This window comes from Emys orbicularis, chromosome 7 (assembly GCF_028017835.1).
Source record: "Emys orbicularis isolate rEmyOrb1 chromosome 7, rEmyOrb1.hap1, whole genome shotgun sequence".
Taxonomy (NCBI): Eukaryota; Metazoa; Chordata; order Testudines; family Emydidae; genus Emys; species Emys orbicularis.
In genome coordinates, this window is record NC_088689.1 from 23,528,280 (window position 1) to 23,555,435 (window position 27,156).

At 41.0% G+C, this 27,156-nt stretch overlaps 1 protein-coding gene across 2 annotated transcripts in view; it reads left to right on the forward strand.

Moving 5' to 3' along the window:
• The window catches only part of DOCK1 (dedicator of cytokinesis 1), a 558,093-nt gene that overhangs the window by 398,864 nt on the left and 132,073 nt on the right, over positions 1-27,156 (forward strand). For both annotated transcript variants that reach the window (XM_065408426.1, XM_065408427.1), the window contains 3 exons: positions 9,340-9,418; positions 16,254-16,354; positions 24,644-24,702. In XM_065408426.1, the coding sequence (XP_065264498.1) occupies positions 9,340-9,418; positions 16,254-16,354; positions 24,644-24,702 (239 nt within the window). The remainder of the gene's footprint in view (positions 1-9,339; positions 9,419-16,253; positions 16,355-24,643; positions 24,703-27,156) is intronic.

Consider the following 27,156-nt stretch of genomic DNA (forward strand, 5'->3'; position numbering starts at 1 on the left):
CACTTAACACACTTTGGACATGATAAATGATGAATAACTACATAAAAACATAAGAGCTGCTGTACTGGGTCTGAGCGTGGTCCATCTTCCCCAGTATCCTGTCTCTGACAGTGGCCCATATCAGAGCTTCAAGGAGAATATACAGAACAGGGCAATTATGAAGTGATCTACCCTGTCTTCCATTCCTGGCTTCTGGTAGCCAAAGATTTAGGCTTGCGTCCCTGGCCACCTTGGCTACCAGCCATTGATGGGATTTATCTGCCATGAACGTATTCAGTTCTTTTTTGAACTCAATTATACTTTTGTCCATCACAACATTCCATGGCAATGAGTTCCACAGGTTAGCTTTGGGTAAAAAAGTGCTTCCTCTTGTTTGTATTAAACCTGCTGCCTATTCATTTCATTGGGTGACCCAATGAATCATAGAAGATTAGGGTTGGAAGAGACCTCAGGAGGTCATCTAGTCCAACCCCCTGCTCAAAGCAGGAATAACACCAACTAAATCATCACATTTAGCTTCTCTATGGAGAACATTTTTCTATTCATTTGATCCACACAATTCATGATCTTATAGACCTCTATCAGATCCTCCGCTTAATTGTCTCTTTTCTAAGCTGAAGAGTCCTATCTTTTTAGTCTGTCCTCATATGGAAGCCGTTCCATACTGTTAATCAACTTTATTGCCCTTCTTCAAACTTTTTCCACTTCCACTATATCCTTTCTGGGATGACCACAACTTAACACAATATCCAAGGTATGGGCACACCATGGGTTCAGATAGTGATGTGATATGATATTTTCTGTCTTCTTTTGCATCCCTTTCCTAATTGTTCCTAACATATGGTTAGCCTTTTTGAGAGCAGAAGTTTTCCGAAACTGTTCACAGTGACTGCATGATCTTTTTCTTTTTAATAACAGATTGATTGCAAACAGTTTGTATGTATTCGGAGCTCAATATTCAAAATTCAAGTTGTTGGTTAGTTGAAATTGGTCACATAAATCACATAATTATTTGTATTGTTTCTGATTCTTGATTGGATAAGTGTAACTCATAAAATCAGGAGAAGGTCTTGAAGAAGGCAGTGAAGCATTAACGCTCTCAGGGATCTGTAGCAATCCATGGAGAAGAGAACAGACAAGCAGAATTAGGGATTTTTTAAAGAAAATTATTAACTTTTTCCTTTCTAGCTCACACAGACTCTACCTGAGGGTACGTCTTCACTTACATCCGGGTCCGGATGTAAGCAATCGGTTTTCTGAGTTCGATTTATCGCGTCTGGTTAAGACGCGATAAATCGATCCCGGATCGATCCCGGAAGTGCCCCGGATCGATCCCGGAAGTGCTCGCCTTCGACGCTGGTACTCCAGCTCGGCGAGCGGAGTACGCAGCATCGACGGGGGAGCCTTCCTGCCGCGTCTGGACCGCGGTAACTTCGGACTAAGGTACTTCGAATTCAGCTACGTTATTAACGTAGCTGAATTTGCGTACCTTAGTCCGAAGTGGGGGGGTTAGTGTAGACCAGGCCTGAGACATGAGTCCTAGAAGAATTAGGATACTGTAAAAAAGCACTGTGTTGGTGCAGAATTGCAAGTTAATTTTCCACATCACATTCACACAAAGTAATTGCACGTGTATTCATGGTCCTAGCTGTGACATCTGTGGTCAGATCCTTGCCTGGCTTATTTAATTGCCTCTCTACTAAGGCTGTCTTCAGGGGTTTTGGAGAATGCAGTCCTAATATACCATTGCAATTTTATGACCTGTATTTGTGTGAGTCTATTGCAAAATTGATTTACACCTAGGTAAAACAGAAGTAATGCAGTGGTGAATAAGGGCCCCCGGTGACCCTGCTGTACCAAATAGCATTCCACCCTATGCAATAGATCTCTTCTGTTGTGAACACTTTCACTTTCTGTGAGCATTCATGCAAGTATCACATACATTGATGAATGCATTGTGAAAAAGAAACACATCTGAGTATGACTGAAGCAAATTCATTTTATGGTCAGCCAAAAAACACCTGGAAATATTTGGCAGAATTCAACTATCCTCTACCCCATACCAAGTTTAATAAGAAACAAAATTTACCTTTGGTTTCAGTATTTCTACTCAAAGTTAGATCTTTTCCTCCTTTTATCAGATAATGTATCATCAAAAATGTTGTGTTTTATTGGCACCAAACAGTCAGTAAGAGACATGCTAGAAAGTGCTGTGGGCTTGATTGTAACAAATGTCATTTTAGTAACTTTAATTGTGCCAGGAGGCTATAGCAGTTAAATTGGTTTCAGATTATTCCCCTTTCTAACTTCCCCTTTCCTCAATTAACTCGTAATTATTCACGGTGGATGTTACTTTTATTGCAATGCAGATATTGCTTTTCATTATGCGGTACTGTATTCTGGAATAGTTTTATGCTAAATATCTGACATCATCATCCTTCAACTATACCACAGTAAAGGTTCAGTCAGTATTTCCGTCTTGAATCGAAAAGCTCCAGTTTTGATCCAAAAACAGACATTTTGACATAATTCCATTTAATGAATGAATGCTCTAGAAGTTTTGGTTTTGTTCCAATGTGGAACAAAAACAAATTTTGAAATTTTGAAAGTTGCCTTGAAATGGAATTGTCATTTTCCAGACAGCTCTAGTCCTTTAATAGTTGCTGCAGCAGCTCTCTTTTGCAGTTCCATGGCAGGCAACCTAAGATCTCTGGGCTTTGTCTGACATCAGCCGAATAAATCCTACTTCCAAAAAGGGTGTTGGCATAGCAGAAAATGGCAACATTTTAATAAATAAATAAGGAGGTGGCTGAGGAGAAAGAAGTTAATATGGTAACAGGATCAAAGGCTAAGACAATCCAATTGAGACACGACGGCAAGAAGATTAGTCAATTTTGAACTGGTCAATACTTGGGGCCAGGGGATGGGACACAAAACAAAATGCCAGATACAGGGGCAGTAGGTCTCAATTATGTACAGTACTTGCTTACATGCAACTTGTTCCAGTTTAATTACAGGGGACCCCTGTGTGGACACAGTTACTGTTTTACAACTGGTTGCCCTTAGGGCAAGCTAGACCAATATAAACCAAGTTTAAATAGACTTAAGTGTGTCTAAACACAAAGTTGTACCAATTTAACTAAATTGATTAAAAATAACACTGGTGTAACTCTGTGGGTAGACCAGATCTAAATTCACTTCTCTCTCTCCCTCCCTCATTCTCTCTCAGTTGGCTGGTATTTTGGCCAAGATGATTTTATATATGTATAAAGTCTGTCTATACCCACATTTGATAAAGATACACACTTACGTATAGTGTGAAGCTTAACTTTCACATTTTATGTCTCTTATTTTAAATTTTCTACCTTAATGGAAAAAGTAACCTTAAATGTCCTATTTTTAGCTTAAAACTTAACGTTTTTGTTTACTGCCAGCCATTTTTGTGTTTGTGTACAAAAATGTTTGTCAGCAAACAAAAGCAAACTCATTTACAATTTTACAAAAAAGCAAAGAGTGGTATCAAAGAGACAGGCTGGAGCAAGCAATATAGTTAAGGTTGCAACTTGACTTCATTATAGCCACTATTTTCATTTGCTTCTAAGTTTTTTTTTTTTTTTTTAAGTTTCCTTTTTTTTCCCCCTCAATCCAAAGGCTGATTTACTTTTGAAAAGTTTGAAATAAATCCATTCTATTATTTGTGAACAGGAAATGCTTGAATGTCCTGCAGAAGAAAAGTTGGAGCCAATGAGGAGAATCAGTAATTGGGAGACATGGGATGCAGTCCTGGTCCATTAAAGCTAATGGAAAAACTCCAGTTGATTTCAGAGGGGCCAGAAAGTCAGTCAGGGTCATAAAGAAAGTTCTTTTGTACGTGCTTTGGATCAGCTGAAATGGGAAAGGAATGAGAATGAGGAAAGACAGAGGGGAGTGGTTTGCATTAATCTCAATTACAGATTACCAGAGCTTTGTTTGTAGTGATGAGGGAGAGGCAGGGTTAATAGTTTTGTTGTTTCTTTTTTTTAAAAATCACCAAAAAAAAAAAAAAATCCTTTCACATTCTGAAGGTAAGAGTCAAAGCCACAAAAGCAAGGAAATATTCAATTTCTTGCCTTGTCCTCCTTTGGTCCCTTCATTAGCTTCCCATCACCTACCAGCACAAGTTTACACTGCTATACTACCTTGCCACTTCACCCCCCACCCCTCCACACACATAGACCTGTTTCCATCCATGACCATTCCCTCGGACCAGGCCACCTGATGAACTCCCCCTTTGTGTCCTCACTTCACTCACTTCTTCTGGCCTGCTTCTATGATGCTCCTCCCTGATCCTCTCTGCCGTGCCTCCATCCTCTTCTTCTAATCCCTCTTGAAACACACTTCTTCCAGGATAGCTTTACCCTATGTGATGGAATGACATGGACTGTGCCCCATTCCACTGATGAGTCACACTGCCTTGTATTGTTCCCCTCTTTGTCTGCACATTGTAATGTGCCCAGGAAGGACCTAGCCTTATTTTTCTGTCTAAAATGCCTAATGCATTCTGAGCTCTATACAAATTAGAAATAATAATAATAAGTTCAGAGTTAAGAGCAAAGCTTGAACTCCTGGATATCACAAGGATGTCTTTGACATTAGAGAGCAGAATTTCGGGCCTTTGCTGTTTTTGTAACATTATCGTTAGAGATCAGCCTGAATAAAGAATCCAGATCCAAATACTCCATATTCAGCTCATGCAAGTGATCTTGCTTCTATAATGGAGTGAATTAAATTCCAAGATATGAACTCAACCCCAGTGCACCCTTCCACTCAACACAATATTAATCACAATCCAGTTCTGAATTGCGGAGCTTGGACTCGCGTAACTGATGTCAAGTAACTCACTCTGATAATGTCCGGACCATTGATTTATGTAGCAAAGGTGTTTTAACATTTCTTTGCAACCTCATACACAGCTCTACAAAAGCTTTTCCTCTAAAGTGTTTTCCTTTCAATTTTTTTCTGGTTTGACATTGTGACGGGTTGGATCACAGAAACCCCCTTGGGAGCTGCCACCCGATGTGCAAAGACTACCCCTGCTTCTGTTTTCCCTGCCAGCTCAGGATTCCAGCACCCTGTCTTGCTGAGCCAGACACTCCAGTCTGCTCTAACAAAGACTCAGGGTCTGAATCACTTGTCCCAAAGCTGCAAGTTTACTGAAAACAGCTCATAGAAGTGTGCTTGTCTTTAGCACTCAGATGCCCAACTCCCAATGGGGTCTAAACCCAGATAAATCCGTTTTACCCTGCATAAAGTTTATGCAGGGCAAACTCATAAATTGTTCGCCCTCTATAACACTGATAGAGAGATATGCACAGTTGTTTGCTCCCCCAGGTATTAATACATACTCTGAGTAAATTACTAAATAAAAAGTGATTTTATTAAATACAGACAGTAGGATTTAAGTGGTTCAAAGTAGTAACAGACAGAACAAAGTAAGTCACAAGCAAAATAAAATAAAATGCTCAAATCTATGCCTAATCAAACTAAATACAGATAAGTTCCTCACCAGTTCCAGAATGCTCCCTTTTACAGGCTAATCTCCATTTAGCCTGGGTCCAGCAATCTCACAACCCCTGTAGTCACTGTCTTTTGTTTCAGTTTCTTTCAAGTATCCTGGGGGGGTGGAGAGGCTCCTTCTTTAGCCAGCTGAAGACAAAATGGAGGGCCCCCCCCCAGGTTTAAATAGACTCTCTCTTGTGGGTGGAGACCTCCCTCCTCCCTCCTATGCAAAGTCCAGCTCCAAGATGGAGTTCTGGAGTCACCTGGGCAAGTCACATGTCCCTGCATGACTCAGTCTTTACAGGCTGAAGCCATTGTCCACATGGTATCTTGCATGTCTCCAGGAAGACTTCTTATGTGGATTGGAGCATTCCAAGATGCATTGTTCCCCAAGTGTTTCCTGATCAGGTACTTAACCTGGCGAATTCCTTTCTAAAGAAGCTGACCAAATGCCTCCCAAAGCTTACTTAGAAACCAAGCAAGCATACAGCCCATATTCTTAACCTCAAGTAGAAAATGATACATATATATGTACAAATAGGATGAATAGATATAGTAGACCATAACCTTTACGGAGATATGTTACCTGGCACAGACAACACAAAACATATTCCAGTTATGTCATACATACATTTATAAGCACCCCCTCCCCATAAAGCCTTATGGGGTACACCGTCACAGACATCTTTTGGGAACTAAAGTGTGACTTATAATAAAATAGTTTTACCAAAAAGGCTGTGTCTACACAAGTTGCACCTTCCAAACAGAAAAACCCTTTTTTTCTAGTAGGATTACTGATTAACGTTAAATAGTTCTGACACCATAAGTGAATGTTTACTCTGGTATGAATGAACTGTAGGAAGTAATTTATGTGTATTATTGTGCATTGCAAACAGATCTGTTTGCTACATAGATTATGCTGTTCTTTTGAGCCCTGATCTTGCAAGTTATATTGAATTCAGTGAGGCTCTGCATGAGTATATGGGTTCATTTGCACATTGTTACTTGTAGGATTGGGGCCTTGATCTTTCCCATCACCTAATTAATTTGGTAGTTTACTCATAAATATATATTTTATAGACAATATTTGTTATCCTTACAGCTCCAATACACAAACAATAATACAAAATGCACAACTTTCTAATTTAAAGTTTATATACAGTCAAGTGTGTGTGTGTGTGTGTGTATGTGTGTATATATACATATATATAAAAAAACAATTTGTTGCTTTTCAGTAGTCAATTTGTTTGTTCATTATTCATAATTGTTATGTACTAGAATCAGCATAGAGTAAAATATGAACCTTAATTTTTTAAGAAAATATTCGTCTGTAAAGTCCTGAAATTTTTCCAAAGCTTAATTAGATGGATCACATTAAATCCATTATGGCGATATCTTGAGGCAACATAATTAAATTATTTGGAAAGGTAATCAGTCTTTGCATATATCACAGCAGAGTAATTGAATCACTGTAAGATCTAAATATATATTATGTGTGTCTCCGGTTTTCTTTTCAATGTACACTAAATTCATCCCACTTGTAAAATCCATTAAATAAATTGGTCCCAAAATGTATATGCTGACAAAGATAGCTAATGCAGACATACATGTTTGTGCAAACCCTCCAGTGCACGTGTGCATGCTAGGGATGCACATACATATATTTGTGTGTTTTTTGAGAAGTGCTAGAGTCAGGGGCGGCTCTGTTTTTTGCCGCCCCAAGCATGGCAGTCAGGCAGCCTTCGGCGGCATGCCTGCAGGCGGTCCGCTGCTCACGCGGATTCAGCGGCGTTTCTGCGGGTGATCTGCCGGTCTCGCACCTTCGCCGTACCCGCTGCCAAATTGCCACCAAAGCCGCGGGACCGGCTGCCTCACTGCCGCCCTCATGACGACCGACATGCCACTTCTTCCCCCCCCCCCCCCCCGGCTTGCCGCCCCAGGCACGAGCTTGCTGCGCTGGTGCCTGGAGCCGTCCCTGGCTAGAGTCATACTGCAAAATGTGTACATATTAAAAGGGGAGAAGAAGAGTTTAGTGTAAGACCAAAGAAGAATAACAAAAGTAATTTTGTACTTTATTCTACTATTAAAGATTATTAGGCAAATGGAATATCACTCTAGTTTTTAGGCATAATTGACTCCGTAATAAGACTCCCTCCCATGCACCGTCATACATTTTCTTTAAATTTCTAAGTGACTGTGCTACAGCAGGTATCTGGTCTGTCTATCATGTATAGGTATTTGTACCATGCTCATCACAATGGTATCAGAATGTCTTAAGAAATTAAGTAAATGCAAGCAGGTAGTCTATATATATAGAAACTCCTTTTCTATCTTGCTGTGTACGTGCACCTGGGGGATTGTTTCCCTTAATTGTGAGAGAGATGTGGCAAAGACAGGGGGTCTTTCATTTTGTTCAAATGTAGATAAGACTCTTAATTCCTGTGAAAGATATTTCCAGCTGCCAATACATCTTGTGTCCCTAACTTTAGTGTCTTAAATTTTCTGTTGCTTGCTGTTGAAATATAGAAACGGTAATTAAGTTTATGATCTGTATCCTAAAGTGGATTCTACTTTACAGATTGCTATTGTGCAAAAAGAGAGAGGCCATTAGAAAAAGGCATTGTGACTGGTCTTGATTATTGCACATGCCTTGAAAAGTAATAAAATCTACAGTATGTACAGTCTGCTCAAAGGACATGTTCCTTTGCCCAGGGTTTAGCTTGACAGTCTAATAGCATCAATTAAGCAATTTACAGATGGAAGATAATGCTTGTCTCAAAAGTAGAGACCAGGAGGCTAAAGAATAATATGTTTTATTCTTTGACACCAAGAATATGTAGAGACCTAGGGTACGTCTTCACTTACATCCGGGTCCGGATGTAAGCAATCGATTTTCTGAGTTCGATTTATCGCGTCTGGTTAAGACGCGATAAATCGATCCCGGATCGATCCCGGAAGTGCCCCGGATCGATCCCGGAAGTGCTCGCCTTCGACGCTGGTACTCCAGCTCGGCGAGCGGAGTACGCAGCATCGACGGGGGAGCCTTCCTGCCGCGTCTGGACCGCGGTAACTTCGGACTAAGGTACTTCGAATTCAGCTACGTTATTAACGTAGCTGAATTTGCGTACCTTAGTCCGAAGTGGGGGGGTTAGTGTAGACCAGCCCCTACTTATCCTACTTCAACACTTTTTATTTTTAAAGCTTCTCAAAACAACACCTGCTACTATTTGAGAAGTTTCTTGTTTTAGAAAAGTAGTAAATTGATACAGGTCCTAATTTATCATTTTAAAGCAGAGCATAGGACTAGACAACTTCAAAACATTTTTCTCAAGCACAACATATGTACTTTGGGCCACTGGCCCATAAGTAAGATGGTGAATGGTTGATAATTAGTTTAAAATGTGTCTTGCCTGAACTAATAGTTAAGATACAGTTTAATGCTAAATATATAACATTAAGACACTGGGACTTTAAAAAGTAATTAATTTGCACTTTTTGTTAATGAAATGAATTTTTAATGTTCACTTGATTATCTTGTGGTATTTTAAAGAGAAGTGATTTTATCCAAAACATTGCTTCTGTTTCTTTTATTCTGCATATGCTAATTTACATGATTAATTTTGAGAACATCTGCATATAATTCTGTATGCTTAACAGTGGTGAGATCACACTGCTTTTCAAATAACTGCTACAGCTTTCACTTTTCAGATAGTCTCAGATTTGTATCTAATTGCGATGCCAAACTTACAAAGGTGCCAAAGTATAAGTGTGTAATTATGTAATTTTCTCTTGATCTTTCAGAGTCTTCCTGCGAGCAATTAATCAGTATGCAGATATGCTAAACAAAAAATTTCTTGACCAAGCCAACTTTGAGTTACAGGTAAGAGAAAATATAAATAGTATATTTGGTACTAATGTTAATGTTTTAATCAATTTCAGGTACAAACCAATAGTTTTGATATATCTATTTGTTGTTATGCATCTCTTCCTTGGAGTGTGAATGCTGAATTTATACAATGTCTTCGGTGACATGCTAAACTAAACAAATAACCCAAACACCTCTGTACTTTGAGGAAACTGGCATCCAGATCCAAATGTCATGGCCTGTCCCCCCTCTTTCTGGAGCCAGGTTGAGCCAAGAGCCTGGATTTGAAGAGCAATGATTTTTGAGATTAAGAGCCAGTTTAAGACATTCCAGGGCTTTAGGAGCGGGAACAAGGGAGGTAGGTTCCCTCTCCCCTCAGAAGAAGCAGGGGTGGCAGCAGATTCTTCTCACCCCTGGAGAAGGAGGGGTGGCAGCACATAGGGCTTCTTGCTACTTACCCCAGCAGCTGAGGTGTATCTGCTTGGGCAGCTGGGCCAAGCCATAGCACTCCCTTTCCTCCTGCCATGCACAGCATTCTCTGCTGTTGTTGTGTTGGTGGGGTAGCCCAGAACAGTCAGTCTTGGAGTTAGCACTCCATTGAAGTGCATGGAGTAGGTCCCCGTTTTAGAGCCATTGTTTCAGGCTGTCTGCAGACTCAGATAGACATGTCTGCATCAGTCACACAAATTTCAAACTTTTCTTCCCAATCATGAGGACAAGAAACTTACTTGCAAAAATAAAAGATGCTATTTTGATCTAATCACATGATTCCAGGAGCTGGGGAATTAGGCACAAGCCTATAATGCCTATACCATAACCACCAGTCCTGTTTGAGAAAATGTTTAAACATCCAGATGCAAACTTTGCAACTCAGGCCCATCTGAAATCTAAACTACAACTGGATCCCATTAAATTTAAAAATAATTCAGTTTTTGAGATGATTATAAAAATTTTTAATGAGTCAAACTGTCAGGTGAGTATGAGAAGTACGGGCCAGGGGCTCAAAAACTGGGGATGTAGTTGCATTCCTCAATTAAGGATGGAAGCATTGTAGGCTATATTCTGATTTAGAGGTGTCCTGTTGGGTCTCCAAAATGTCATCTGAGGGCTGCAAACTTTCAGATTTAGGGGCCCTCTGACTTTGGCACAAAGCTGCATCTTCCTTTCCATTTAGATGTGTATTTGTGGAAACAATGACTGATTTAGAAATGGCATCAGACATCGATAGATTCATTGACTAAGTCCAGAAGGGATTGTGATCATCTAGTCAGACCTCCTGTACAACACAGGCCATATGACTTAATTGAATTACTTTGTGTTTGAACTGGAACATATCTGTTTAGAAAAACAGCCCATCTTCATTTAAAAATTGCAAGTGATGGAAAATCCACCACAGTTCTTGGTAAGTTGTTCCAATGGTTAATTACCCTCACTTAAAAAGTTGCTGTTTATTTCCAATCTGGATTTGTCTAGCTTCAACTTCCTGAAAGTAGATCTTGTTGTACTTTTGTCTGCTAGACTGAAGAGTCCATTATCAAATTGTTGTTCCCCATGAAGGTTCAGTACTTATAAGCTGTGTCACCACTTAACCTTCTCTTTGTTAAAATAAACAGACCCAAAAGACCTCAATCATTAAAACACATGATTTCCAATACTTTAATTGTTCTCATGGTTCTTCTTTGAACCATTTCCAATTTATCAACATCCTTCTTGAATCGTGGACACCAGAAATGGGACAAAGTATTCCATTAGTGGTTGCCCCAGTGCCAAATACATTGGTAATATATAACCTTTCAACTCCTACTTTATATTACCCATTTATATATCCAAGGATTGCATTAGCCCTTTTTGGCCAGTGTTGCACTGTGAGCTCATGTTCAACTGATTATCTACCATGACCCCCAAATCTGTTTGATAGCTTCCCAGGATAGAGTCCCCTAAACTGTAAGGATGGCCACCTTCTTGATCCTAGATTTATGACTTTACATTTCACTATATTAAAACACACTGTATTTGCTTGAGCCCAGCTTACTCAGTGATCCAGATCACTCTTTGTCAGTGACCTGTCCTCTTCATTGTTTAGTACTCCCCCCAATCTTTGTGTCATCTGCAGACTTTGTCAGTGATGATTATGTGTTTTCTTTCAGGCCATTAATAAAAACGTGAAATAGCGTAGGGCGAAGAACTGATCCCTGTTGGACCTCACTAGAAATACAGCCACTTGAGGATGACTCTCCATTTATAATTACATTTTGAGATATATAATTTCACCAGTTTTGAATCCATGTAATATGTGCTGCATTGATTTTGTATCATTGTAGTTTATTAATCAAGAAGTCATGTGGTAACATTCAGTTTCTGTATTTCTTTCATCTTTTCTTTTCCAAGATGTTTTGCTTTCTGATTCTTTCTGTTTTGCCCCCAGCTTATTTTCTCCTCTGCAGTCTATCTTGTTCTTCCCTAAGGTTGTCTGCCTATCTCTTTCTCATATACATACATTACGTGCACACGCACAAACACACATGCTCACCTTTGATATTTCTTTATAATCCTTTTTTATTAATTCATTAGTTTTCTTCTATTTTTGAATTGTAAATTTTTTTCTTGGCTTGTTAAATCTGTTCTGCCAATTCCCTTCTCAGTGGTCTACTCTTCCCCACAACAAGAAATGGCTCAAATGCTAAATTGCCTTTTTTCTTCTGAAAGTGAAGGGCCCCAGAATGCTTCCCCATATCTTATTCCTCAAAATCATCACAAAGCCTTAAAGGCCTGAGTATTTCCCAGTCCCTTTCTTATTAGCACTAATTGTGTTGAACTCACACATCATTTCTTCCAGGTGGTCCTAGTCAGTTTCACTCCACTGCCTTTCTCCTTGCCTGGAAAACTGCTGTGTGAGCACACGAAGCAGTGCAACTGAAAGACTGCTTCTTGTTTTGAGTAACAGGAAAAATCCTGTTCAGTGTTGGAAATGCTGTGGCCTGCCATGTGTGACACTCATTTTCATTTAGTTAATTTTGGTAGGTTGAGTTGCAAGGAGATAAGTCACAAATGACATTGCAGCAGATGAAAGGTGAAAGGAGGGGACTAACATGTCCGTAGTGGAAATCATACTTTTATTCTGATTTATCACAATATAGTCTTATGCCATTGTCATAATGTAAGCAAAGAAAAATTCCCTCTTCTCCACCCTAGCATCTATGAAGTCTCAGTCAGTAGAACAGTTCTGGGTGGTAAACAGCAAGGTTAATCTAGGGCCTGGTCTACACTTACCCCCCAAGAAGAAGTAAGGTACGCAAATTCAGCTACGTGAATAACGTAGCTGAATTCGACATACCTTACTTCGAATTTACCGCGGTCCACACGCGGCAGGCAGGCTCCCCCGTCGACTTCGCGGTACTCCTCTCGCCGAGCTGGAGTACCGCAGTCGACGGGGATCACTTCCTGGTTCGATTTATCGCGTCCACACCAGACGCGATAAATCGAACTCGGAACTTCGATCCGCAGCCGTCGAACTACCGGGTAAGTGTAGACTAGCCCTAGGTTGTCTGCACTTGAAATCAGAGTTAAGTGTTTCTTGCTCTGAGCAGTTTTCTACCTAATTTGTGGCAAATCTCATATATGGGCCAAATTTGCTCTTCTGCAGTTGGCAGTTTTGCATGTGAGAGAAGGCACAACTGCAAAATGGAGTTTCAGTCAACCTGACCTACTGAATTTCCAGAGCTATTTAAAGAACTTCAAGTGAAATCTACTCATAGACTTTAAGGTCAGAAGGGACCATGATCATCTAGTCTCATTGGAGCCAGGCACCTTTCAGGTACTAAAAACAGCGGATCTGTTATTAGAGAAAGAAGGTCAACAAATTTTGAGGGCAAGATTCCAGTGTATCTCAAAGAAGTGATTATTGGGGCCATCAAGCCATGTCTTGACACTGATAATCGTCCTCATTACAGCCCTGCTCTCACGTTCCTTTTTGATGGAAAGTTAGGCCTTGCCTAGATGAGAAAGTTGCACCTATTTAACTTAAGGTATAATTTTTAAACCAATTTAGTTACAGTGGTGTAAAAGGCTGTGTGAATGCCCCTATTTTGGTTTAAACAAACCTTATTTCAGTTCATTTTAAATTGTTTAGAAATCTGTTTAAGATAAACCATTCAGAACACAATAAGCGTGTCCACGCACTGTTTTGTCCCAGTTTAATTAAATTAGTATAAAATCACACCTGAGGTTAAAATCTGTGCAACTTTCTCGTGTAAACAAGCTGTCATTCAGAATGTTGTGGTGTGGTAGCTCTGGTATTATCTAGTGATCTCAGATTTCCTGGACCTATTTCCATTAGATTTATGACATGATTGTCCTAGATAGTCCTGGTCTGGTTGGTAAATGATCTCTGGGTAAAGAACAATAGAAAAATGTCCTTGCTGATTATTTTAAATCTCTATGAGTGTTCACCACAAGGAATTGCTTTGGTTGTGAGCCCATGTAGGTATAGATGGCAGTGGCACATTGGGTGTCTCCATTAATTTCTCTGAGATGATCCAGCTCTTCTCCAAGAATTCTCCTATGAGGAATACTGCAGGATTCTGTTCATTCATCCCTCCTGCTACTGTGAAGTTACTAGGAGAGATGGTGAGGTAGTTTGGTTTGCTCTTCCATCAATATGCTGAAGATACTCAACTCTAAGTTACCTTTTCATCAGACTCAGACAGTGCAGTCTCTCAATTTTACTAGTGTCTGCCTGAGTGTGAGGTTTGGATGAAGACACACGGGGAAGTTAGTGCTCAGTAAGCTAGGGTGTGAATTTAGAGTGCACTAGCTAGTCAGCAGTAACTCCCTATGTGGACACTCTTACTGTGCACAAAGGGTGCCCTGAGGTGATTTAGCTTAGTACATTTCCAAAGTGTATTAAGCTAATGCACACAAAGGAACTTTTAGTGCACAGTAAAAGTGTCCACGCAGGGAGTTAGTGGAGTAACAAGTCCACTCTTTTCAACTTAATTCAGTATATAACTATTGATCTGTAGAGCTCTGCACTGATTTGGGGCCTGGCTATCTTAAAGATTGCTTCTCTGCTTTTGTTCTGTCTTGACAATTGAGATCAGCTAACACGGCCAGATTTAAACGTTTGAGGATCCGTTGCAGGGTTTCTCAGTGTGGAACCATCATTTCCACTGTTCAGTCCACAAAGCCTGAATAACATGGTGGGCCAGATTCTCTTTACAGCAACAGTGCAAAGGGGCCATAATCTGGTCACCAAGGTGCAGCTCTCTGCTGTCAGAGAACTCCCTGCTGGCACAGACATGCCACAGCTGGGTCCTCCACCTGTAGCACTCCACCCTTCCTGGTATGAGGGAGGCAGGTAGAGGGTGTGACAGAGCAGAGTTCATCTATGCCTATCCTCTACTAGCATAGGACCCATTAAAAACCCTATGCCAGTGGCATCACTTAGAGCACCCTGGGAGCTGCTGAATGTCGTGTTGAATCTGGGGCTAGCCCAGAGAACTGGTGAGCCATAACCGGACTCCTTCCCTCCTCTTCCTTTAGGAGATAGTACGAGAGATACCCGACTAAACTAATGTATTTTGTTTGTGTCACCTAGAGATTTCTTTATAGTAGTAGCCTTTTAAAAATCGATTAAATATTTTTATAGAGTATTGAAAAATGTATATTTCCAATAAGTAAGCTGTACATTATGTCTGCCACCGCAAAAAATAAATACACTGATCTTGCACAACCTTTGCAGCGCTGGGAGACCTGTTGGCAACTTCCCAAGAGCTTGAGGGCCCTACCTAATTTACATATAAATTTAGTTTTTAATCAGATAAATGCGCGCACTTTATTTATTTATTTATTTATTATTTAATTATTTATAGAGCTCTGTGAGTATGCAGAGTGCTTCAGAAAATACTTAGGAAAATGCTTTGAGGTCTGCAGTGGATAGTGTATCAAAAGGAGCGAACACTGGCAATAGTTCTCTGAAACCAAATTCTGAGGTAGCCACACACAGTGGAATGCAGGCTGGAGACTGTTAACATTATTACAGGTTTGTGATTTGTTGAGATTCCTTATAGGAAACTTCTTTTGATAGGTACTAGTGGAGTTCCTCAAGGATCAGTCTTGGGACTGATTATATTTAATACTTTCATTAATGACGTTGGCACAAAAAGGAGGAGTGTGCTAATGAAACTTGCTGATGACATGAAGTGGGGAGGCATAATCAATACAGGGAAGGATTGGAATATTATACAGGAGGAACTGCCTGACTTAGAGGATTGGATGAATAGAAATGGGATGAAATTTAATAGTACAAAGTACAAGTTCGTGCATTTAGGGACTGATAACAAGAAATTCTGCTATAAGCTGGAGGCTCATCAGTTAGAAACACCAGAGGAGGAGAAGAACCTGGATTTATTAGTCGATCATCGGATAACTATGAGCCACCAATGTGATGTAGCCATGAAAAAGGCAAATGTGATTGTAGGACATATGAGGCAGGGTATTTCCAGTACAGATAGGGGAGTGTTAATGCCATTATACAAGGCATTAATAAGACCTCATTTGGAATACTGTGTACAGTTCTGGTCACCCAAGTTCAAGAAAGATTACTTCAAACTGGAACAGTGGCTTAGAAGGGCTATTAGGATGAACAGGTGAATGGAGAATCTATCTTAGGACAGGAGCTAAAATATAAATAGTATGGAGATGGACTAAGATCTCTTCAAGAAGGCGATGTCTATTTTTTCTATTAATATTTATGTGCATAAATTATGTATTTTAAGATGTTTTGTAGGTGTGTAGAAGAACACTTCAGAGATTTAATAGTATTTATTCTTGTCATCTCTCTGATTTTCAGCTTTGGAACAACTACTTCCACCTGGCTGTTGCTTTCCTTACACAAGAATCTTTACAACTGGAGAATTTTTCAAGTGCTAAAAGAGCCAAAATACTTAACAAGTAAGTCCTATTCCCAATATAAAATCATGGGCAAGAACTTGAGGGACTATTAACATAATTTTACTTTGGTTCCTTAGATAAATCCATACAAATTTAGATGTAATCGTGATGTACTGAAATGTTGGTTTTAAAACTATGAATCAAATATAGCATATGTTCCTAGCAGTGAATCAAGGTCTGAAATGGCTTATGCTGCAGAATGTTCATAGTCAAGACTTTCAGAAGTATGAACATATTCTAAAAGTAGATTTTTTAAATCCTCTTTAGGTTTGTGCTTATTCTAATCTCATTTCACTTGTATTCTTTATTGCCTAATTCCTAAAGGCCTTTTACAGTGAAACTTCATAACTACAGTCAGTGTCACTGTGATATCCCTGAAGAATGTTTTGTTGCATAGCTGCAGACTTGTATGGTTTCCTGGTCAAAAGGGATTACATTGCTACCTCTGGACAGGGAATTTGAACTGTCTGGATTGAAGTTCTAAATTTCACAGCAAATAAAACCTGTCAAAAGGAGAAGACGCAAAGATTTGGGAACACAGAGGATTTGCCAACTGTATTACTGTCTCCATTTCTTTAAATTCAGGTATAGTGTGCCCTTCCTTCACTGAGCAAACAAGTTAGAGACAATAAAAATCAATCTAGTGGTTTTAAACAATGTGTGTGGACTCTTTAAAAATCCAAATATTTTTAATAAATTAGTGCAAAAAATCTGAATTTAAATTTTCAACCAAAACACTGCATTAATGGCACACATGCTAGGAAGTTCAATATTATGGTTCCCTCACCACATCTATCTCAGCACCCTTGGGCTTATGTAGTCTTTTGTATCACTGTTAGTTTTGCCTGACAGCATAGAAGTGCGGTATGTCTGCGTTATGGTAAGAGGCAGCATAGCTCAGTGTAGTGCTACTCAACCTGTGGGGCATTTCTTTAATTGGTTCATGAAGAACCCCCTTATGGGTTGGGCTGTCTAGGTGAGGGGAGGTAAAGTCCCAGCAAAAATCCAGGAGTACTTGTGGCACCTTAGAGACTAACAAATTTATTAGAGCATAAGCTTTCGTGGGCTACAACCCACTTCTTCGGATGCATATAGAGTGAAACCATATGCATCCAAAGAAGTGGGTTGTAGCCCACGAAAGCTTATGCTCTAATAAATTTGTTAGTCTCTAAGGTGCCACAAGTACTCCTGTTATTTTTGCGGATACAGACTAACACGGCTGCTACTCTGAAACCAGCAAAAATCCAGTGAGAGTATCCAGTAGAGACCTGGGAGGGGGAAGGAAGGAGCAATTCACACAGGTCCCCTCTACTTTCTGCTACTTTTCCCCCTGTTCCACCCCAACCCAGCCAAACTAGAGCTCCTTCCTTTCCTAATTCTCTGTCCTCCTGCCCACACAGCACTCAGCTGAAGCAAGGAAACCTTTGTTGCTAGGACCTGTAGAGCCAGCTTCACAGCCTTTGAAACCAATGGTACCCAGAGTTGAATGCCTTGCTGTTGGAGGACTCTCCTACCCGACAGTCCCTCATTTAGCACCAGCCCTCATCCCACAAAATGTCCACGAAATCATGTCATGGCCCAAACCTCAGAGCCCTTTTAGGCTACAACCAGATGGCAGCCATAAGTAGTATGGGAGGCAACAGGTAAGGTTCATCATTAGGATTAAATGTGCTCACATTTTTAAGGTTGAATCTTTATTTTAACCAAAGGAAAGATCAATTACTCCTCCTTGGCATCTAAATCATAGTTTTTTTCAATCTATCTTCATAGGTCAAGTTTTCTTGACCTTTAGTCATTTTTGTTGCTCTCCAATTTGTCCACACCTTTCCTGAGATGTGGTGCCCAGAACTGGATACACTATTCCAATTGAGGCCGTATCAGCAAGGAGTACAGCAGAAGAATTACAGAAGAATTACTTCGTGTCTTGCTTACAACATTGCTGCTGATATATCCCAGAATGATGTTTGCTTTTTTTGCAACAGTGTTGACTCATATTTAGCTTGTGATCCACTGATGAAGATATTGATCAGAACTGGATGCAGGACCAATCCTTGTGGGACCCCACTCAATATGCCTTACCAGCTTGACTGGGAATGGTTTTCCAACCAGTTATGCACCCACCTTATAGTAGCTCCATCTAGGCTATATTTCCCTAGTTTGTTTATGAGAAGATCATGCAAAACAGTATCAAAAGCCTTACTGAAGTCAAGATATACCACATCTACCACTTCCCCCCATCCAGAAGGCTTGTTGCCCTGTCAAAGAAAGCTGTTAGGTTGGTTTGACATAATTTGTTATTGACAAATCCATGTGACTGTTACTTATCACCTCATTATCTTCTAGGGGTTTGCAAATTAATTGTTTGATTATTTGCTCCATTTTCTTTCTGTGTACTGAAGTTAAGCTGACTTGTCTGTAATTCTCTGGGTTGTCCTTATTCCCTTTTCTATGGATTGGCACTCTATTTGCTCTCTTCCAGTCCTCTGGAATCTCTCCTGTCTTCCATGAGTTTTCTAAGATAATCACCAATGGCTCAGATATCTCCTCAGTCAGCTCCTTGAGTATTCTAGGATGTATTTCATCAGGTTCTGCCAACTTGAAGACATCTAACTTGTCTAAGTAATTTTTAACTTGTTCTTTCCCTATTTTAGCCTCAGATCGTACCCCATTTACATTGGCGTTCACTATATTAGACGTCCGATTGCTAATAACCTTTTTGATGAAAACTGAAGCAAAAAAGGCATTTAGCACTTCTGCCATTTCCACATTTTCTGTTATTGTCTTTCACCCCTCGTTGAATAATGCGCCCACCCTGTCCTTGGTCTTTCTCTGCTTTTAAGGTATTTGTAGAATGTTTTCTTGTTAATTTAATCTCATTTTGTGCCTTGGCCATTCTAATTTTGACCCTACATGCTTGTGTTGCTTTTTATATTCATCCTTTGTAATTTGACCTAGTTTCTACTTTTTATAGGACTCTTATTTGAGTTTCAGATCATTGAAGATCTCCTGGTTAAGCCAGGATGATCTCTTGTCATACTTCTTATCTTTCCTATGCAGTGGGACAGTTTGCTCTTATACCCTTAATTATGTCTCTTTGAAAAACTGCCAACTCTCTCAAACTATTTTTCCTCTTAGACTTGCTTCCCATGGGATCTTATCTATCAGCTCTCTTCTAAAGTCTGCCTTCTTGAAATCCATTGTCTTTATACTGCTCTTTTTTCCTCCTACCATTCCTTAGAATCATGAACTCTATCATTTCATGATCACTTTCACCCAAGCTGCCTGCCAGCTTGAAATTCTCAACCAGTTCCTTCCTATTTGTCGAAATAAAATCTAGAACAACCTCTCCCTTAGTTACTTTCTCCATCTTCTGAAATAAAATGTTGTCTCCAATGCATTCCAAGAACTTGTTGGATAATCTGTGCCCTGTTCTATTATTTTCCCAACAGATGACTGGGTAGTTGAAGTCCCCCATCACCACCAAGTCGTGTGCTTTGGATAATTTTGTTAATTGTTTAAAAAAAAAAAAAAAAAAAAAAAAAAAGGCCGCATCCACCTCTTCTTCCTGGCCAGGTAGTCTACAGTAGATCCCTGCCATGACATCACCCTTGGTTTTTTTGTTTTTTTCCCCCCTTTTATATTTACCGAGAGACTTTCAACAAGTCTCTTCCTGTTTCCATCTCAACTTCAATGCAAGTGTATACATCTTTAATACACAAGACAACATCTACTCGCTTTTTTCCCCGCCTGTCCTTCCTGAGCAAGTTGTACCCTTCTACACCAGTATTCCAGTCCTGTATTATCCCGCCAAGTCTCTGTGATTCCAACTATGTCATAGTTGTGATTATTCACTTGTATTTCTAGTTCTTTCTGTTTATTCCCCATACTTCTTGCATTAGTATACAGACATCTAAGATACCGATTTGATTTCCCCTCTATGTTCCGTGTTGTCTCTCCTTTGTCCCTGCTATAATTGCCCATGATCCCCCCGAATTCCGACCCATCACCCAGGTCTCCGTGTTTTTGATTTACCTATGGGCTTTTGTTTCCTGCCCTCATAGAACTTAGTTTAAAGTTTGTCTCAGCAGGTTAGCCAAACTGTATCCAAAGATACTCTTCCCTTCCTCGATAGGTGGACCCCATCTACACTCAGCAGTTCTTTTTCCCAGAACAAGATCCTGTGGTCAACGAAGGCAAAATCCTCCTCGCAACACCACTTGTGCAGCCATCCATTCACTTCCAGGATGCATCTCTCTCTGCCTGAGCCCTTACCCTTGATATTGCTGTTCAAGCTCTAATTCGCCCCATCATGATGTTCAAGACTCTGGCTTTGGAACCTTTGCTTTATTTGACCATTAAAACATCATTTGTAATCACTGTGTGTATACAGACATCTAAGATACTGATTTGATTTCCCCTCTATGTTCCCTGTTGTCTCTCCTTTGTCCCTGCGATAGCTCTGTAGGAAGAAGTCTTGTAGTATAAATCTGGCCTTACAGTGACAGCCATCTCCTGAACGTTGTAAAAACATTTCCTCTCTATAGGATCTCTGCCAAGACCACAAGTTAGGATTAGTTGAGCACATTGCCTAAATACGGAAAGCTGCATATGTGGTAGATGTTTGAGGCCATTTTCAGAAGGCAAATCCTTTGTGTCATAATACAGTAAAGCCCACCCTCTTAAAAGAGGTCTGTTTTCTTAATCTTAATATTATACAGTCTTGTACTGGGGCATGAAAACTATGTAGCCGCTGAAAGAATGTAGTTGTAGCAATTAGGTATCTAAAGAATGATGTTCAACCACCTACCAGACAGAGGCACTTAAAACCCCCGCCAATCCCTCTCTCCACCCAAAACCTCTCAAAACCCAAAGAGTTCACAAACCACTCAAAGAACACAATGAGATCAGCTGTAGCTGCATAGGCAAGCATATCACAGCAGAGGGGTGCTGTAATTTCCTGGAGTGTGGTGTCTCATGCCACCAGCACCATTTCAGCTTTGTTTATTCCAAGAAGCATGATAATTATGCTTAGATAACCATGCCTCAAGATTTGCCTTACTGCAGTCTGAAAAAATCTGGGCAGTTTACATTTTTTGTATAGGCTGAAGTTTTCAAAGGTTCCTAAGGGATTTGGACCAGGGCCGGCTCCAGGCACCAGCCCACCAAGCGTGTGCTTGGGGCGGCGCCTGGAGGGGGGCGGCACAGTGGGGCGCTCCGGCCCAAGAGCGGGGCCGCGACTGGGCTCGCCGCCCTCCCCCCGGCGCTCCAGCCGGTCGGGGAGAGCGGAGAGCCGCGGCCGGGCTCGCCGCCCTCCCCCCGGCACTCTGGCAGCCGGGGGCTCTCTGCCCTCCCCCCGGCGCTCTGGCCGCCGGGGAGAGCGGAGAGCCCCGGCCGGGCTCGCCGCCCTCTCCCCGGCGCTCTGGCCGCCGGGGAGAGCGGAGAGCCCCGGCTGGGCTCGCCGCCCTCCCCCCAGCGCTCCGGCCGGTTGGGGACTGCGGGCCCGCGGCCGGGCTCGGCGCCCTCCCGCAATGGGGGGGGGGGCGGGGCGGCCGGTGGCTTTTTTGCCTAGGGCGGCAAAAAAGCCAGTGCCGGCCCTGATTTGGACACCCAATTTGCAGTAAAATCAATACATCTGAAGAAGTGGGGATTTTACCCACAAAAGCTTATGCCCAAATAAATCTGTTAGTCTTTAAGGTGCCACCAGAGTCCTCCTTGTTTTTGTGGATACAGATTAACATGGCTACCCCTCTGATACTTAGTAAAATCAATGGAAATTGGATATCCAGATCCCCATGTGATAGCTTTGAAATCTGAGCCTCTGTGTGTGTGTGTGTGTGTGTGTGTGTGTGTAATTATGTATACACACATACACTACAGAGAGAGAATATATGATGGGGTGGTATTTTATGGACATGAGTTTGGGATGCTGATATTAGTTATGAGAGGTGGAGTCGCAGTTGAGTTATGTAGATGACCCACAAACTCATGTTAATAAAACCTTCATGCCGCACTATTGTGTATTCTCTATGTGCCACATACATTACAGCTATTTTACTGTAGTAAACTCAGACTTTTAATTTGTTTTTATTGGGACTGTTTGTCAAATCCCTGTGTGAGAAAAGCTAGGTTATTAACCCGAGTCCAAATTACAGGGCTATAAAATCCTCCAAAATGTACCTGAGAGGTTTTTTTTAAAACCTGAAAATGTTACAGCCTTAAAATCCATAATCTCATACCCTTTCAGAGCTAGATGGGAGTGTTGGACCCCACTGAGGAGGCTGGGTGCCTTCCTGTGTCTGGCCCCGCAGGGCTGTAAGATAAGGAACTTCAAAATCATGACATTTTTATGTATAGAAAGGTAATTACTGGCATAGGACTGAATATTACACATCCCAAGCCTCAGGCAAGGGTAACTTTAAGAGGAGGAAATGCTTCTGTGACAGGCTGAGGATTTTGTATTTTTTGTTTTTTACTTTTAATCTATGTGTCTGAAGCTGTTTGGGAGAGTGGGGATTGAATGTTAGAATAAGTCCCAGGCAGCTAGCTTAGTAGGTAGATAATATGGTCATAGACATATAGTAAATTATATTTAATTCTCACATACCCATGCAATTTCACATACCTTTCCAAGTTGTTATATGGAGATCACCTCCACATTATATATTTGTCTCTCTCTGTCTTTATTTATTTATTTAAAGTGTGTGTGGGTGTGGGTGTGTGTATTTGTATAATATAAGTATGTTTGTATATATACACACATTTATAAGGTACATATGCATCATGTATGTAGAGGTAATACCGGCATGATAAATTGTGTATGTATATAATGTTTCATACATTCACAGAATTAACTGTGTGTGTGTGTGTGCATATAGACATGCAAATTTCCTGTATCCATCCATGAAACAGTAGGAGATTCAAGGAGTAAAGAGCAGGGAGAATTTGGGAGGTGGTCGGACTGGAAATGCCTTATATTTTAATCTCGGAGGAAGAGATTGTGAATGAGATTGTTCACCCACCCATATAAAGTGAGAACCTTATAAGGGTTTCTTTTTCCACCAACCTGTGCTATACACTGCACTATGGAGGAAATGTAAGAGATCAACAGACTTTCACCATATTCTTCATGTCTGATAATAAAAGTAAATAGACCAGGTCTTAGACAAGACTAGTTATTAAAATTTGCTGATTTATAAAACTCTGTGATAATGGTTTTACAAATTATAATTTTAATAGAATTAGATTTGTCTAGGCAATAAAATGAGAGAAAAAATTGCTCAGCAACCAATAAAGTCATGGGTCTTGAAGCACAAGATTTTATTTACTTGTGTAACAAATATCACTCCTACTCAGCTGGGATTTTATGTGTGTTAAATAGCAGCAGACGTTTTTAAAAATACAGTAGAATCTCTTTAATCCACACTAATATCAGGGAGACCCTTTGCCAATTACCAAATGTTGTGATTTTGCTAATATGAGAAAAGCAATGTTTAAAAAAATGTATACTAGGAACTCACTAGGGCCCTGATCCAGCCCCGATCAAAATCATTTACATTGATTTCTGGGAGCTGGATTAGGCCCCAATCTTCATTACTGTAGAGGGGCTCCATGGTAGTTTGCTAAGTAGTGAGTACTGGGTTGGGATGTGAAGCATTAGTGCCATCAGCCCTGTTTCAGGACATCACTGCTTCCCAGCATAAACTTCAAATCCAAAAATCCCAAATCATTGTGGCTTTGTGTTGGTGACTTTAGTGTGTAAGATGTTGTGATGTGTTTCTCATTTCATTTTCTAGGACAATCTATATATGCTAAGAATATGTATAAAAATAAAATATCCTTTAGGCTGTAAAGCTGTGCAGTATGCTTTCTCCCACCATTAGAGACTGAAAAACGGAAAATACTCTCATTAATCTACACAACCACCCCCATGGTCCCAAAGAACAGTTATGTAATACGCAGATATGGCAAAGAGAGATTCCCACAGGTGACTCGTTTGTGCTCTCTTTTGTAGAAATTGCAATATATTTCCTTCAAGGGAGAGCTAGTAGTGTAGAGATTAGAACCCAGGCCTGGGAGCCAGAGCTCCTGACTGTGCTACCATGCATCTTCTGGGTGGCTTAAAACCACTATCTATTTTAGAGTACTAAATGAATGGTGCTAATTGTATTATTAGTATAAGTTGGTATTTTGGAATTTTAGGGATCTTAAGAATTTTTAAATGCTACTCAGATTGTCATATCCAATTCATTTTCCCTACTGCCCTTTATAAAGAAATGTGTTCTTTTTTAGGTATGGTGACATGAGGAGGCAAATTGGTTTTGAGATCAGAGACATGTGGTATAACCTAGGTGAGTAGCCAGAGCACTTCTTGTTTTGATCACTCATTTTGTGTGAATATTCATTTAAAACTATATAGCATTTAAAAAAACTTTCCTAAAATAATGGAATAGTTGCAAAGTCACGCACTCAGAATTCAGGTAATGCCAGAGTTGAAGTTTCCCGTGCAAGCTTAATTAAGATAGTCTTTTATTACATGATTACACAGTATCTTTTCCACAGTACTCTCACCTCACACAAGATAGTTGATGCTCAGTTAATGGCAACTGTTCAATTATTATTTTAATCCTCATCTGTGTACATGATCCTGTCACTGGAGACTGTATCATATGCACAAGGGACAGAATGAAAGTTGACGACTAACAATTCTGGTTGACGGTGGCGGTTCAGTTCTCTGTGGCTGTGACCAACAACTCAATAAGGTTGAGTTTCATGTGTCCTCTACTGGCTCATGCTGCTGTGTGATGGTATAAAGGGTGAAGCTGCCCCTGACCAGCCTCAGTTCCTTCTTGCCTCCCATGATCGGTAGTGGGATTGTGTTGACTTGCTTTCCAAGTGTTCTCCCTTTCAGATTTTTTGTATATAGTTATAATGTGCTTGGCATAGTTAATAGAGCTTTTCAATATGTTTTATTTATTTATTTATTTTAGATATTTAATGTTACGTAGAGCAGTGGTTCTCAACCTGAGTTATGCAGACGTCTTCTAGACACAGGCAGCAGCTTCCTTCTTGCCCCATGGGTGCTCAATCCCCACTCAGCCCCAGGCCTCTCCCCCATCTCACCCCTTCCCCCAAACCTGCACTCCGGCTCTTCAGCTGATCTTCAGCAGGAAGCACTAGGGGGGAGAGGGGAACTGGCTGCTAAGCACCTGCCAATTTTTTTGTTTTGTTTTTGTTGGGTGCTCCAGCCCACGAAGTCGGTGCTCCAACCCTGGAGCACCCATGGAGTCAGTGTCTGTGCTTCGAGAAGGTACAGCAACTCATCTCGATATTTGCCTAGTTTTTCAACAGGCTACATAAGAAGCAAAGTCAGTACAAACTAAAATTCCATACGGACAATGATTTGTTTATACTGCTCTATATACTATGCACTGAAATGTAAGTCCAATATTTATATTCCAGTTGATTTACTTTATAATTACATGGTAAAAATGAGAAAGTAAGCAATTTTTCAGTAATAGTGTGCTGTGACACTTTTGTATTTTTATGTCTGATTTTATAAGCAGGTCATTTTTAAGTGAGATGAAATTTGGGGGTACACAAGATGAATCAGACTCCTGAAAAGGTTGAGAGCTACTGACTTAGAGTGTTGGTTCCTGTGTATCTGGGTACTGACTCCCGGTACCGGGGCATGCCTCTGTCTTTGAGCTTTAAGCCTTGCACCCACGGCAAGAAGTCAGTGCTGGTGAGTGACCCTCACTCCAGGTGTCTGAAGCGCCTTGGGGAGGGTCCCATTCCGGGACAGGTGTAAAATATGTTGAGACTACAAGCCCCAGATTAAGGAGGACAGAGAGGTGAGACTGTGTTACCTCCTTATGAAGGCGGCCTTCAGTCCACCATCAGAACCTTCCCACTCAGGACGGGGGCCAAGAGCTTCTGCTTCCATCAGAAGTGGCTATACAGATATTGTGGAGAGTCAGCGCCGCTCTCCTTCCCCACTACTGAGGAAGAAGCATAGACAAAATGCTTCGAAGGAGCCAGCCTCCACTAGGAGATCAAGGTCTCCAGTTCCATCTGCCAGCAAGGAGGCTGAAAGGCAGGGTAGAGTGTCCCTGGAAAAGAGTTGCTCACTGGTACCGACTTCATCTTGTGTCGGGTCGTTGACACTGGTGCCTCTGTGGTCGAGACCTACCCACTCTGTGGTACCAACCCCTTTGATGCAACATCAGCAGCATTTGGAGAACAGGTCAGTATCCACGATGCCAGAGGCATATGCTGCATGCTGGATCTCCTATGCCTTTCAGCACCAGATTCTTCAGCTATTCTGGAGACAAATCTTCTGGTACTGATGAAGCTGCAGTCTTTGTTGAGCTCCTTTGCGAGTAGCAGTATCCAACGTTCAGTATAAGGGCTCACTTCAGACTATCCAGTGCCTCCTTGTCCAGTGCCATCTAGAGGGAAGCCCAACAAGCTGTACCTGGTACCTACGTCTCCAGAGACACACTGCCAGTCCTCAGTACTGCGTGGTACCACACTTTCCTAGTCAGGCAACTCAGGCTCTTCCTCAGAGTTGGAAATAGGCTCCTGTGCCCCTCGCACCTGGAATAAAAGGCATCACTCACCTTCAACAAGAGGTACCGGGCAGAGGTCCCACAGTGGTCCAAGAACCCAGATCCATGGGCTGATAGAGGTTGGGGCCCCCTATCCTACCAACGGCTGTTCTGGAACCCATGAAAGTTTCCTCCCAGCACCAGATCCTCCCTGGTTCCTCCTTATCCCTGAACAGACATTAGGATAGCTCTCAT